Raw genomic sequence first — 15,669 nt, 5'->3', positions numbered from 1 at the left:
CCGGGCCACAGCAGAGAGCTGGCCTGGAAGAGGGTCAACCGGGACAGAATCCGGCGCCCCAACCGGGACTAGAACCCCGGGGTGCCAGCGCCGTAAGGCAGAGGATTAGCCTGTTAAGCCACGGCGCCGGCCTGTTCTTGGCTCTTTTTACTGCATGTTCCTTTTCTTGTTTTAGTTTACAGACCTCCATTTCTAGCGTTGACTTGCTTTCTTTTCGGCTTCTCACCGCTTGCCTCAAAGTCCTGTTTTCCTTCACTTTCTTTGCAAGGCTGTTCTTCAGAGAGCCCAGTTGGTCGTTTTTGGCTTTAATAAAAAGGCCCTTGCCTTTCACTAAGTTTTGTAAAAATTCTTGCTGCTTCTTCAGCTGTTGTATCTCTGAAGCCGTTTGTTGGTGTTTTCTCACTTCAAGTTGGGCGGAGTATCATCATTCTCTCTGTCCGTCACAGACTGTGCCTTTTGAAGCTCCAGGGACTCGTGTTGGATACTTTGCCTTCTGGCTCACCCCGTCCGGTCTTTGTGTACTTCATTCGCTGCTTTGAGTGGCTGCATTCTTGTAGAGTCTCTAGAGAACCTAGGAGATACTCTGTTCTCAGCGAGCAGTATTCTAGTCTAGCCCAGTCATGGCCAACAGAGGGGACTTGCTCTCTCTCCCAGGTGTACACGAGGAGGTGTTGCTGAAGATGAAGAGCACTTGTGGTGCAAATGGGCACCAGCTGCCTCAGAGTCCGTGCCCTCCGTCTCTATCTCTGTCACCTCTTGATGATGTTTTATCTCCTCCTCCAGCAAACTGTTGATGACCGTCAGCTGAGAGACCTCAGACCACTTGCAAGAGCCTTGAGCAGCTCACTAGGTACACATTCACCTGTCTTGCTTTCCCATTCATTAGTTCTAGTTCTTGTCTCAAAACATTCCCTGTATTTTCTGCAGCAGATACCTTGTTGTTCAGATCTTGCATTCTGTCTTCCAGCTCTTCTATTTTCCTGGTGGATTTCAGTTGCTTGGCCTGTTGTTTCTCCAGTTGGCTCTCTAGCGCCAGCTGCCTTGCCTGGAGAAGTTGGATTTCAGCCTCTTTTTTCATGTAAGGTGTGTTGGTACTGGGTGGTCTGCAGGTGGTTCCTGAGCTCTGCCTGGTACTTTTCTTCCAGCTCTCTGCAAAGACTTCTTAGCCTCTCATCCTGCAAGGATTCTACACCCTTCCTCAGCACACCCTTTGTAACGTCTGATAATTGGCTCCCGAGGGAAGCCACGTTGTCTTTCACGGGCCTCAGGGAGAGGCCTAAGCCGGAGCCAAGGCCACCAAGCCACAAGGACATTGCTGCGGGTCACAGAACTGACCTGGATGCTTTCCGGAAAAACACATGTTGCCATTCCGTTTTTAATGATTGCACTGAGTCGCAACATTCGTGGTCTGCAACCTTGTCATTTGCGCCCCACAATTATTTGTTGAGCAGAAGGAAGGTTTTCCCTTGGGCCGGTGCTGTGGCTTAACAGGCTAATCCTCCGCCTTGCGGCGCCGGCACAACGGGTTCTAGTCCCGGTTGGGGCGCCAGATTCTATCCCGGTTGCCCCTCTTCCAGGCCAGCTCTCTGCTGTGGCCAGGGAAGGCAGTGGAGGATGGCCCAAGTGCTTGGGCCCTGCACCCGCATGGGAGACCAGGAGAAGCACCTGGCTCCTGGCTTCGGATCAGCGCAATGTGCCGGCCGCAGCAGCCATTGGAGGGTGAACCAACAGCAAAAGGAAGACGTTTCTCTCTGTCTCTCTCTCTCACTATCCACTCTGCCTGTCAAAAAAAAAAAAAAAGGAAGGTTTTCCCACGGTGGAACACAGCCATCTGAGCAGTACCTTGGGAGCGTACTGAAAGAGGTCTACACCCGCGCACAAGCCTGGCGCACGGGAGGCCATCGGCTGTTTCCGTCCCGGGACAAGCCCGGTTCTTGGAGAGTTAGGGCCGGTGTTAGTGATTTACACGTGTGTTCTCCTTGTGTCCGTTGTCTGCGGTCTCCTCAGGGTGGTGGGTGTGAAATGATCCAACCCCACCGGACCCGTATCGATCTATCGATCAGCTAACCACAAGGGCACCGAGTTGGGGCGCCACACGCGGCGCGGGTTCAGGGGCCGAAAGCGACTAGAGGGGTGGTGGCGCGGTGAGCGGCCCCGGCGGGGCGGCCGAGGCCTCCCAGGGCCGGCGCCCGGGCCCTCGCTCGCTCTCCTCCCGCGGCTCGGCCTGGCTCGGCGGGCGGGCGGGCGGCGGCGCTGGAAGTGACGCGGCGAAGGCGGGGCCGGGCCGGGGAAGCCGCCGCCGCCGCCGCCGCCGCCGCCGCCGCCTGGGCCGGGAAGCGATGTAGGAGCCGCCAGGCCGTCCCCTGCTTCGCCCGGCCCGAGCCCCGCGGGCCGCCGCCGCCGCCGCCATGAAGAAGCAGTTCAACCGCATGAAGCAGCTGGCCAACCAGACCGTGGGCAGGCGAGTGCGCCGGGCCGGGCCGGGGTCGCCTCGGGGGCGGGGGGCGGGCGGCCCCTCCTCGGGCCCAGCGGCTTCCCGAGCGGCCTCAGCCCCGCCCGGGGCCCCGCGGAGCTCGGAGTCGGGGGGCTGTGCCGCGCCGGGGCCTGGGCGCCGAGCTCCGGGCGCCGAGACGAGCCGGGCGGCCCGCTGCCTCCTCCAGGGCCACCCCTCGGGGCTGCGGGCTGCTCATTGTCCCGGCCCGGAGCAGCGTTGCCCTTGGGGGACCAGTAGACCCGGTCCTTAGCTTCCCTCTCCGGGGGTCGGGTCAGCCCGGGCTCGCCGCCTCGTGCTGAACCTCCGGTCCCTTTCTGTGCCCAGCGCGGTGCAGAGGAGACTGCCTTGCCAGCCCCTCCCCGCCGTGGCGAGCCCCTTCTCCTGCAAGTGCACGGTGGCCGGAGGGTAGCTCAAGGCTGATGAAAGCCGCTCGGATTTGCTGGGGAAATTCGGAGGTGCTGCTGTCTCAAACCCTGGGCTCAATAGGAACTTGAGAGCGGCTGCAAGTTCTTGACATTTAGAAATCCGGGGTTGGGAGGAAAAGGATTTTCGGAGACACCTCGTGCCGGTGACACAGTCTTCCCCCCTTGTATTTGGAGACGGATGCTTGCTCGTCCGTGTCTCTTCGGTGCTGCTGTCACGCTTGAACAGAATGGTTATTGATTATTAAGTGTCAGAAGTGAGCTGGAGTGCGTGGGTGGACAGGATGTCGGAGCAGGAATGATTTGCGGTTTGGAGAACTTCTCAGAGGTGGTTATCATGAGCGCTATCGGCTGGGCCAGGCATGTCAAGGACTTCCAGGGCAGCTGGGCTGTACTGTAACCCAATTTACTGTTTATTCTGCGAAGAGATATGAAAGTGTGAATTTTTCACAGCTCTTGCTGCAGCTTCTCCTTTTTTTTTTTAACGTAAAGGGGAGTTTGGCTTGGCTGCAGCACGTGGGACACTTCTTTTTCTGTGTGTCTGTGAAAAGACTTTTACTTCCTCTTGAGTTTTCTAAATTTGCTTTTTACACTGTTTCGTTTCCTTCAACGTTTTGCTTAGTTTTGTCCTTTTTCTGTTCCTTGCCCTGCCATGGTGTCTCCCGTTTGGAGAGTTAATCCCTGCTCCTGACGTGTAGCCAAGGCTTCTTTGCTGTTATCTGTGGGAAAATTAAAGCAATAATGCCAGGGGGAAGGTGGACGTGAGTAGTAATAGGGGCTGAAGTTTCAAGCAAGGATCTGCAAGCGAATGATAGAAGTCCTTGTGAGTGTGGTGCCTGCATTAGTGCAATCTAGAATCACTGCTCAATGAGCTCCTGGTGCTTAGATCATCTCTTTGGCTTTTTTTTTTTTTTTTTTTTTTACATTGTTGTGTCAGGCAAGGAAAGTTTGCTGTTTCCAGGCAAAGATCAGAGAGCTCTGGGTCTACAAAGCCATTTAGGATCTCTGGTTCCTACTTCCTCTTAGGCTTCTCCTCTCACACTTTAAATTCCAGCCCAGCGTGCCTGCTTTCAGTTTCTAGGGGAGGCCATGCTTTCTTCATTTCTGACCTGGAACTCTGGGAAGTCTGTCTCACCACACCTTGCCTGTGGCGGCCTCATCAAGTCTTCCCTTAGGGGTGCCTCTGGAAGCCTTCCATCCTGGGTGTTTCCTAATCCCCTGCACCCCCGCTTCTCTGTAACCTGGTCCCCCCACTGTCTGTGTTCTCGGTGACACTGAAGCCTTGAGAGTCCTTGCTGTGTCGCCTTTCATGCCCAGGGTCAGCTATGGTTCCTGCCACATGATAGATGCTCATTGAACGCTGTTAACTCCAGGATTCTGGTTCTTACTAGATTGCCCTGGTGGTGTGGGCTCCAGTATGGGAAACCGTGAACTAAATAGAGGGGTGATTCATGCTGGAAGTGCAATTCTGGATCTGATCTTTGACTCTGTTTGAAAATCTTTATTGCTAGATGCCAGTGGGAGCTGCAGCTATTGCAGAGCTGTTCAGGGTGTGGTGTGTATGCACCCTAAGTCAGAACAGCTGTCTACATGAGGAACCTGTTGCATTTCTTGCTTGCTGATTTCCTAGATATTTTTGTAAATGTTTTTTTCCCACTTAATGTCATCAAAAAAGACTAGGAAAGAAAAAAATGGAGGCAGGAGAGAGCCCCCAAATTCTTGGAAGCAGTTCTTGGAAGTTCTTGGAAGCAGATGGACAATGTGTATCAGAATCAGGATCCTGAGTGTATTTGGGTCAAGATGAAGGCTAGAAGCATAGGAGGTCCCCCCACCCCCACTCCTCCGCCCTTCATGATCTGGGTGGAGAAGGAAGCTCTATGTGTGAGTGGCATGCCCCTTGGTTGGTGGTATCTTGCAATGAAGTCTTCTCCCTAGACTGGAGACCTTGTGAGTAACCCTACGGTGGGGCTCCTTGGGATGAACGTGTGGAGAATTAGTAATGCCTGGACGGGTGAGCACTCATGATGCAATTTGTTTACGACGGGTGGGTGAGACTGTGCGAGAAGATGGTCTAGTGGATCATCGGGGCAAAGCTTGGGAACTGGGGTCCTGATGTGGTGTCCCAAAGAGGAGAAGTGGGTGGTTCTTCTAGTCCACTGCCTTTTGTTGATTGAGGCATTCAACAGGAGCTGGTCAGCCCAGACTGTTCCCCCTTGCACATTAAAGAATAAGGGTGAATGCTTAGTTTCTGCCCTGAAGGAGGAGCTCAGTAGATTTGTGGAGGAGATAGGGAAGCAGAACATAATTATGTCCAGGAGGTAAGTGCAAGGCTGATGCAGAGGGCAAAACCTAGCTGTGACTGGGAGGACTGAGGTCGCCCAAGTTTTCCAGAGGACAAAGTATGAGCAGAGCCTTTGATTTTTCCTCTATCTTTAAGCACTTGCAGGTTTTTCTTGTACTGACTATTTCTCTTTGGATGGAAGGAAATCCAATTCAGGTGCCTTGAGCAAAGCAAGAAATTGGCACATAAATGACCAAAGGAGACCAAGAGTAGTGTGGCTTCATAGTTCGCTGGAACCAGGGAGTTCAACTCCTTACTAGGCAGTGTCCAAAGGGAGACCCTCCGCCCCCGACCGTCTCCCAATGTGCTCAGTTGAAGTCACAGAGGGAAAGAATACTTTTCTCCCAGTCCCTGTCGCCAGAATTCCAGGATTGGCTCTAAATGCCTTTGAGTCATAGGCTTTGCCTGGAAATGGAATGGTGTCAGCCCCACCCAAGCCCTATGGACTGTAAGTAGAGGAGTGCTGCCTCCCCAGGGTAAACTGGGTGCTGTTACCAGCGGAAGGGGAGACTGTGTGCGGGTCAGGCAAGCAATGGACGTCATACAGTGTGTTCTGCAGTCCTGCTGGAATGAACAAGAGATGTTTTGTTTCTTGAAAACCTTTAATGAAGATGATCCAGTGGACACGGATAGAGCTTTTGGGCAGGCCACGTCTTAAATGGGGAAGGTGTACACGAGGACGAGGAGCTTAGTGTTATGAGAGGTGTCAAGGAACAGAGGCATCGAGGGATGGAACTGAGAGCACAGTACCCAGGCTCCGGGAGGGAGCATCTCCCCGCGTATTGATTTCCGCAGTGACCAGTTTCCCCTTAACTCGGAATGCTTTTCCAGATGGTTGTCTTTAGATAAGCCAAGGTTATAAACCCGAATGCCTGGAGGGCCAGGCTAGTAAAACCAATGTCTGCTGTGAGCCAGGTAGGAATGTGGACCCTGTATGCCCTGATCTTTGGTGTTTTCAAGAAAACCTTCAAACCTGGACTTCAGTGAATGATAGGCGGTATTTAATTCAAATTCAGCAACCCCCATGATGCTACAGGGGTTCTTCAAGACCTTGTGCCAAAATGGAATTAAAAGTTAAGCTTATTTTGTTACAAAGCTGTTTAGAAATCCAGGCATAGTTTTCCTACAGTGTGAAGACCCCTTGTACCCGGAACTAAACAAAGTGCCTTGAGGCCAGATGTGGCCTGTGGATCACTTGTTGGCAACTGCTGTCTTAAAGGATACAGAAATTAACAGTCTCTGTTGTTCTTTTTCTTTCTTCCCCGCTGGGTCTCCACCTCGTGTGATATATTCTCAGTTCTCAGGTTTGTGGAAGAGCTCATGGTTTGCTTTACTGAAATCTGTAAGTCCAGACTGTGACAATCATCATCTTTTCCACAGTGGTTTAGTTTACAAAGTGCTGCACTAATCCACCTGGCTTTGTTCTCGCCTGTGAGTAGTGGCCATTTCTGTTTCATAAAGAAGGACAAAGGCGTTGCCCAGGTCACAGAGCTACTAAGTGACCGAGGCAGGACTTGTATGCAGGGCTTCTGACTTTGAATCCCCTATGCTCTGGACCAGAGAAACTGGGCTGCCTCTTCACCGGGAAGGACTTAACGCTTGTTAATGTCTGTTAGGTGTCTTCTGTGCCTATGAGGCTGCTGGCCAGGTGCTTTGGACAGATTGTCACAGCACATTCTCACGGTGATGCTCAGAGGTTCTATTATTTATTCCTGATTTAATGATGAGGAAGCCAGAGATCAAAGAGGCCACTGAGCTAATAAATTACAGAGCTGTGGGTCTAAACCCAGATTTCTGATTCTGGAGTAGCTGTGAATCCGTACTGAATGTGGTCTGAATGTGGGAAACCTGTTGTTGGAGCTATTAGTGAAACTTTCATAAGATCTTGGAGGCTGTGGCTTGCATGTCACTGTAGCACAGCGGGCTCTTAACCAGAGTTGAGTCTGCCTCTAAAGGGACCATTTAGCAATGTCTGGGGACAGTTTGGACTGTCATGCTTTGGGTCGTTGATGGAGGCCTGTGGTACCACTGAATATCCTGTAGTTCCCAGCACAGCTCCTGCCTGCCCCATCAAAGACTTAGATGGCCCCAAATGTCAATGATGCCGAGGTCGAGAAGCCGTGGGTTAGTTGTCCTAAAGTTCTGGCTATGTGAATTGGCAAAACCAGAGAGCCTAAGCTATTTGCTTGTAGGGCCTAGAAGTGTTCTGTTTAGCCTGTCAACTATTATTTATTTATTTTCCCAGTCATTGGCTCTTGTGTCAAAGTGAGTCTTTTCGTGTGACAGTCTGCATTTCCTGTTATTTCTCAAAGCACGGAAGACCTGACGATATCCGGCTCCTACCCAGGATAAGTAGCTGGGGCCGAGCCGCAGCTCTCCGGTTTGCCCACCCACCCCTGTCTTGTTTTACTTCTGTATGTTCCTTGCCAGCTCCTTCCTGATTACAGGGATCTAATGAGCATCTCCAGGATCCAAGAGAACCTGATCCCTGATCAGCAGCAGAAATTCCCATCCGGAGTCAAAATGCAGGGCTAGCTGCTGCACCCAGGACAGTGCTCTGGTGCCTTGTGGAATCACTGTCTCCTCTTCCGTGAGACAGCCCAGCCTTTCCTACGGCTGACGGTCACAGACTTGTCCTTGCTTTGCCAGCGGTAGTCACCTCTGCCTGCCTCACCTGCTCCGCCATTTTATCTTCCTGGTTCTGAGATCCACATTGCCTCTTCTAGGGGAGCTGTGAGCAGTATTTTTTTAAAAAAGATTTATTTATGTATTTGAAAGCAGAGTTACACAGAGAGAGAAGGAGAGGCAGAGAGAGAGAGAGGTCTTCCATCCGCTGGTTCACTCCCCAGTTGGCCGCAATGGCCAGAGCTGTGCTGATCCGAAGCCAGGATCCAGGAGCCTCTTCTGGGTCTCCCACGCAGATGAAGGACTTGGGCCATCTTCTACTGCTTTCCCAGGCCACAGCAGAAAGCTGGATTGGAAGTGGAGCAGCCGGGACTCGAAACGGCATCCATATGGGATGCCGGCGCTTCAGGCCAGGGTGTTAACCTGCTGTGCCACAGCACCAGCCCCAAGCAGTATTTCTCAGAATGGACAGGTAGGTGTGCTCTGCTTCTGGACCAGGGGTTCCATCCAGCGTCTGCATTGAGTAGGGGTGGAAAGTGGCCCTGCATCTTTGCAACGTCTGATCTTCCCTGGCCTTGTTGTTACATGTATGTTGTGAAATCCTAGAATATCAAGTGTATTTCTAGATGAGTTGGGAAAAAAACCTGATGTGAAAGGATGTGATCATGTTGGCATCATCTTTGTGAATCACAAACTTCATGGGAAATGCACACTATCTTTTCATTCTCCTTGTCTGTGAACGTCTCAGAGTGCCTTGTATTATGAACTTGCCCTGCTGCCGAGGTTTTTAGTTAAACCTGGAGGGTTTGACCTAGGGCCCCAGAATCAAAACTCACCATGAGTTTTGTCGGATCACAGGTTGTTTTGTGTGCATCATCTCTTTCTCAAATATAGGTAGATGCTGTAGTAGTTAACCAACTACAGAACCCTTTCAGAATATGATTATACCCCAATTTGTGTGTATTATTTACTTAAATATAGTTATTAAAAGTAAATTCACAGGGGGCCGGCACCACGGCTCACTAGGCTAATCCTCCGCCTGCAGCGCCAGCACCCCGGGTTCTAGTCCCGGTCGGGGCACCGGATTCTGTCCCGGTTGCCCCTCTTCCAGGCCAGCTCTCTGCTGTGGCCAGGGAGTGCAGTGGAGGATGGCCCAAGTGCTTGGGCCCTGCACCTGCATGGGAGACCAGGAGAAGCACCTGGCTCCTGCCTTCGGATCAGCGCAGTGTGCCGGCCGCAGCAGCCATTGTGGGGTGAGCCAACGGAAAAGGAAGACCTTTCTCTCTGTCTCTCTCTCACTGTCCACTCTGCCTGTCAAAAAAATTTAAAAAAAGGCCGGTGCCGTGGCTTAACAGGCTAATCCTCTGCCTTGCGGCGCCGGCACACCGGGTTCTAGTCCCGGTTGGGGCGCCGGATTCTATCCCGGTTGCCCCTCTTCCAGGCCAGCTCTCTGCTATGGCCCGGGAAGGCAGTGGAGGATGGCCCAAGTCCTTGGGCCCTGCATCCGCATGGGAGACCAGGAGAAGCACCTGGCTCCTGGCTTCGGATCAGCGAAATGCGCTGGCCGCAGCGGCCATTGGAGGGTGAACCAATGGCAAAAAGGAAGACCTTTCTCTCTGTCTCTCTCTCACTATCCATTCTGCCTGTCAAAAAAAAAAAAAAAAAAAAAAAAAAAAATTTAAAAAAAAAATTAAAAAAAAAAAAAAAAGGAAAAAAAAAGTAAATTCACGGGGACCGCTGCCTGTTGCGCCGGCATCCCATATTGGCATTGGTTATATCCTGGCTGCTCCACTTCCCATCCAGCCCTCTGCTATTGGCCTGGGAAAGCAGCAGGAGATGGCCCAAGTGCTTGGATCCCTGCCACCCACGTGGAAGACCCAGGTGAAGTTCATGGCTCCTGGCTTTGGCTTGACTTGGTGCCGGCTGTTGTGGCCATCTGGAAAGTGAACCAGTAGATGGAACATCTCTGTGTCTGTTTCTCCCCCTCTCTCTATACCTCTTTCAAATACATTTCTTAAAAAAAGTAAATTCACAGTCCCTAATCTGAAACCCTTGGGGCCGATGAGCTTTAGAAATCTGAATTTTTGGCCACGCCGTGGCTTAACAGGCTAATCCTCCACCTTACGGCGCCGGCACACCGGGTTCTAGTCCCGGTTGGGGCGCCAGATTCTATCCCAGTTGCCCCTCTTCCAGGCCAGCTCTCTGCTATGGCCCGGGAAGGCAGTGGAGGATGGTCCAAGTCCTTGGGCCCTGCACCCACAAGGGAGACCAGGAGAAGCACCTGACTCCTGGCTTTGGATCAGCGCGATGCGCTGGCCGCAGCGGCCATTGGAGGGTGAACCAATGGCAAAAAGGAAGACCTTTCTTTCTGTCTCTCTCTCACTATCCACTCTGTCAAAAAAAAAAAAAAAAAGAAAGAAAGAAAGAAATCTGAATTTTTCAGGTGTTGGAAGAATAATGATGCTCATCAATGGTGTCTTCATTGGGGGCTGGGGCACACCAGCAGTCAAACATACTGTTATTTCTATAGGGAAATGTATGAATCTAGCCACACTAAATGGAAACATAAAGCTTATAAATAGCCTCATGTCAGTTCAGGTCAAGTGTTGTTGCCAAGTGAGTTACAAACAAACTTGTTTTTGGAGTGTTTTGGATTTAAAATATGAGTAGAGATTGCGGATCTACCCTACTTTTAGTGATGGATCTGTGGAGTTTGCATAATTATTTTACTTTAGATAATGTTTCCCATACCCAAATGGTTGGAAACCACAATTGTGATGTGTAAGGGAGGTCCTGAATTATGGTGTATAAGCAGGGGTCACAGATTATGATGTGTAAGCCGAGGTCACAATTCTGATGCAGAAGCCAGGCAGGTAAAATAAGTGAAATGGGAGGAAGGTGGAACAGTAGGGCATGGTGGGGACTGCGGTGTACTGCCAAGTACATGGCCATTTAAAGTTGTTGCTCCTGTTCAGCCATTTGTTGCCATGGTACATGTGGGTACAGTGGAGCCTCACCTTCCCATTTTTTTTTAAATGAGTTTTTTTTTTTTTTAAGATTTATTTATTTATTTATTTTTGGAACAGTTACACAGAGAGAGAAGGAGAGGCAGAGAGAGAGAGCGAGCGAGCGTGAGCAAGCTTCCATCTGCTGGTTCACTCCCCAGTTGGCCACAACTATCCAAAGCCAGGAGCTTCTTCCAGGTCTCCCATGCAGGTGCAGGGGCCCAAGCACTTGGGCTATCTTCTACTGCTTTCCCAGGCCATAGCAGAGAGCTGGTTCGGAAGTGGAGCAGCCAGGTCTTGAACCAGCGCCCATATGGGATGCTGGTGCTTCAGGCCAGGGCTTTAACCCACTGCACCACAGCACTGGCCCCCACACCTTCCCATTTTTAAGAATGCTCTAGATTCTTAAATGATATTTAAATGTTGGCAACTAAAAAAAATCCAATATGTAGGCCAAATAAAACATATCTGTAATCTTTATCTGGCCTTTGGCTGTCTGCCCAAGGTATAAAAAGTTGTCATAAAATAAAGTATTTCTTAAGCTTTGGAGGAGTACATTTGTTTTATCTTTATTCGTTATTTCTTACATGCTGGGTGTTTTTTGTGTATAACATATCTCATAATAATACAATCGCTGATGGGCATTTTATTTTAGAACTGCCTTATTTTCTAGCCAGCAGGAAGTTTTCTGTCTCATCTACAAATTTGAAACTTCAAAGTTACTTTTCTTGCAGAAGTGAATGATATCCTCTCCTTAAAAATAGGAGCACTTATAAACCAGGTTTGAGTTACAGGAGGTTCGATTATGACTGTCCCATGTTTGCACAGTCACGGTCAAAACGGCATTGCTGTACCATTGTGTCTGCTCTGTGAGACCTGGGCTCCCGTGCCACACTCTGTCACATTAATTACAGCTTATTGATTAGCTGCACTGGCTGCCTCCTTGTGCAGTGATAAGATGTTTCTGCCTTCCTCTGCTTCCCCAGGTGTCTTCCTTAGCAGAGGTGCTGTTCTGCGAGTCCTCGACTCGCTCTCTCCTTAAATGTTTTATGAGCATTTCTTCTGTAGTTTCTCGGTGTTCTTCCACGTGGTTCAGCCAAGTTCATGCTGCTTAAGGATTCTATATTATAAATTGGAGACTAAATAAACAGATTATCAGAGGAGTATAACTAAATGAATGTTTAAAAACGCACAGAACTTCTTTCCAAGCACCTACTGGCTACCTGTCACCTGTCAGGGTGAACATTTTAAATCAGCCAGCTTGGATTTCATGTGGTCATTGGATATGTGCAGATGCCTGGGCTGGAGCGGCCACTTGAAACCATGCCCCGCTGCACCATGGGGAAGTACAGCACAGTATTTACTGCATCAGGTGTGGCAAGCGCTAGGCCCGAGGGAGCAGGGGCACAGGCACGAGTGGCTCTGAGACGTGCTTGGAGGGTCAGTGAGGATTTCTGTGGACATGCAACACTGGAGGGACTTTTTTTTTAAAGACTTACTTATTGTTTGAAAAACAGAGAGAGAGAGGCATTAAGAGAGAGAGACATTAAGAGAGAGAAATCTTCTATCCCCTGGCCCACTCCCCAAATGCCCGCAACATTTAGGCTGAGCCAGTGAGAAGCCAGGAACAGGAACTCTGTCCTGGTCCCCTACATGGGTCGCACGGGTCTGCTTCTCTCCCAGGCCTGTTAGCAGGGACCTCAAAGTGGAAAAGCCAGGACTTGAACTGGTGCTCCGAGCCACTGCCCCACGACTCAGACCCTTGACTGATCTTAAGAGCAGGCAGCTAGAGACAACAGATGGTTGAGAATCCAAGAGGGCAAGGCCGGCGCCGTGGCTCACTAGGCTAATCCTCTGCCTTGCGGCGCCGGCACACTGGGTTCTAGTCCCGGTCAGGGCACCGATCCTGTCCCGGTTGCCCCTCTTCCAGGCCAGCTCTCTGCTGTGGCCAGGGAGTGCAGTGGAGGATGGCCCAAGTGCTTGGGCCCTGCACCCCATGGGAGACCAGGAGAAGCACCTGGCTCCTGCCATCGGATCAGCGCGGTGTGCTGGCCGCAGCGCACCTACCGCGGCGGCCATTGGAGGGTGAACCAACGGCAAAAAGGAAGACCTTTCTCTCTGTCTCTCTCTTACTGTCCACTCTGCCTGTCAAAAAAAAAAAAAAAAAAAAAAAAAAAAAAAAAATCCAAGAGGGCAGAAACAGTTTTAGGGAAACCTCATTCTCTGAAAATTGCATCCTTCAATTTAACAGTTAAACCCCTGTTGTGTGCTTCTTAGGAGGGGAACAACTTTGTCCAGCTCTTTTATTTTTAAATCAGTTGGTAGTGAATGGCTCTTTGTTAGATCTACTTATTGTTTAAGACCGGAGTGACTGTGCCATTTCAGTTTATAGCCCCTGGATGCATTTCCATCCAAAAGAAAGTATAAGTTGGTTCCTCGGAGCTTTAAAAAGCTTTCAGACCAGCATGATGTTCTTTGCCTAGTGTAAACTGATGGTCACCTTTCCCCCAACTTGGCAGTCTTCTTGCAAGTTAAAATCTATCATGATTGGCCGGCGCCGTGGCTCACTAGGCTAATCCTCTGCCTTGCGGCGCCGGCATACTGGGTTCTAGTCCCAGTCGGGGCACCGGATTCTGTCCCGGTTGCCCCTCTTCCAGGCCAGCTCTCTGCTGTGGCCCGGGAGTGCAGTGGAGGATGGCCCAAGTGCTTGGGCCCTGCACCCCATGGGAGACCAGGAGAAGCACCTGGCTCCTGCTTTCAGATCACTGCAGTGGCCATTGGAGGGTGAACCAACTGCAAAGGAAGACCTTTCTCTCTATCTCTCTCTCTCTGTCCACTCTGCCTGTCAAAAAAAAAAAAAAAATCTATCATGATTGCATACAGTGTAACTTTTTCTTTTCTTTACTTCCAGTTGTACTTGGACATCTGCTATTTTAGTACTCTCATGATTTCTGTAGTTTTGGATCTGCCAGGATTAATTCTTCCCCAAACAACCCCAAGATGGCAAGACTAAATGATGCAGACAATTGAAAAAGATGAGTTGATGCTTAGGAAGAGAACTCTGGTAACAGGCAGAGGGAGGAGGGGAAAGACGACTACTAGGAAGTTGCTGAAATAGGCCGAGAGATGTGAGGACAGCCAGAAATCAGGCGGTACCACTGGGGAACGAATGGGGAAAAATACCTAATACCATGATGTTTGGCAAGAAGAAAAGAGGAAGTGAAGAGTTGAAAAGGTTCAGGTTATGGCTGGACTTTATGTTCTGAAATAGGTAACACAATAATACTCACTTTTCCATAGCTTTATAATGATTTTCTTTTTTTTTTTCCTTTTGAAGTTTCATTTGTTTTCATTTTAATTGGAAGACAGAGACAGAGATAGAGATCAGCCATTCACTGGTTCACTCCCCAAATGCCTGCCACAGCAAAGGCTGATCTAGGCTAAAGCGAGGAGCCAGGAACGCCATCTGGGTCTCCCATGTGGATAGCAGGGACCTAAGTACTTGGGCCATCTTCTGCTGCCTTCCTGGGCACATCATCAGGAAGCTGCATTAGAAGTGGAGTAGTTGGGGCTGGTGCCGTGGCTCAATAGGTTAATCCTCTGCCCTGCGGCGCCGGCACACCAGGTTCTGGTCCCAGTCGGGGCGCTGGATTCTGTTCCGGTTGCCCCTCTTCCAGTCCAGCTCTCTGCTGTGGCCAGGGAGTGCAGTGGAGGATGGCCCAAGTGCTTGGGCCCTGTACCCGCATGGGAGACCAGGATAAGCACCTGGCTCCTGTCTTCGGGTCAGTGCGGTGTGCCGGCCACGGCGGCCATTGGAGGGTGAACCAACGGCAAAGGAAGACCTTTCCCTTTGTCTCTCTCTCTCACTGTCCACTCTGCCCTGTCAAAAAAAAAAAAAAAAAAAGTGGAGTAGTCGGGACTCTAATACGGGATGCTAGCATACCAAGTAGTAGCTTAACTTGGATGTACCACAACACTGGCCTGAAACATGTAATTCTTATATATATTTTAACCTTGGGTTGGCCTTTCTCTAATATTCCATTGATTTATAGCTTGGGGTGTGTGTTTATGTGGGCATCAGTATGCCACTGTTTTTAATATTAATCAGTAATGTATTTTAAATCTGGTAGAGTTGTTCTCTCAATTTTTCCTTTTCAGTTTTTCTCTCTCAATTTTGTATAAGACAAATGTTGGTGTCACCTTTTTCCTAATTTTCTCGGAAAATTCATTTAGGGTTTTGATAGGCTCATTCATTCAAATAAATTTTATTGGGTATCTGATATGGGGTAGGCCCTGAGGGTATAAAATAAATGAAACCCAGGCATTTATGGCCTAGAAGTATATGATTAATACCTTGAGAGGAATTGGTATTTTTAAAAAATATTTATTTTATTTATTTGAAAGTCAGAGTTGCACACAGAGAGAAGGAGAGGCAGAAAGAGCGAGAGGTCTTCCATCCGCTGGTTCACTCCCCAGTTGGGTGCATCACCCAGAGCTGTACCGATCTGAAGCCAGGAGCCAGGAGCTTCCTCTGGGGCTTACCATGTGGGTGCAGGGGTCTAAGGACCTGGGCCATCTTCTACTGCATTTCCAGGCCATACCAGAGAGCTGGATCAGAAGTGGAGCTGCTGGGAATAGAATTGGTGCTCATGTGGGATGCTGGCACTTCAGGCCAGGGCTTTAACTTGCGGCACCACAGTGCCGGCCCCAGAATTAATACTTTTTTTTTTTTTAAGATTTATTTTATTTATTTGAAAGAGTTACAGAGAGACGTAGAGGCAG

General features: G+C 50.0%; 1 protein-coding gene across 6 annotated transcripts in view; it reads left to right on the top strand.

Annotated features, from left to right (window-relative positions):
- Positions 1-2,325: 2,325 nt before the first annotated feature.
- The window catches only part of ARHGAP17 (Rho GTPase activating protein 17), a 96,775-nt gene continuing 83,431 nt past the window's right edge, over positions 2,326-15,669 (top strand). For all 6 annotated transcript variants that reach the window (XR_009864745.1, XR_009864744.1, XM_062180676.1 and 3 more), the window contains exon 1: positions 2,326-2,461. Coding sequence is in view for 4 of the 6 variants with exons in the window: in XM_062180676.1 (XP_062036660.1) it covers positions 2,409-2,461 (53 nt within the window). In the remaining 2 variants the exon portion in view is untranslated. The remainder of the gene's footprint in view (positions 2,462-15,669) is intronic.

Source organism: Lepus europaeus, chromosome 21 (genome assembly GCF_033115175.1).
Source record: "Lepus europaeus isolate LE1 chromosome 21, mLepTim1.pri, whole genome shotgun sequence".
Lineage (NCBI taxonomy): Eukaryota > Metazoa > Chordata > Mammalia > Lagomorpha > Leporidae > Lepus > Lepus europaeus.
The sequence above is the reverse complement of the archived record's forward strand: the minus strand, read 5'-3'. Positions and strand labels throughout refer to the sequence as shown.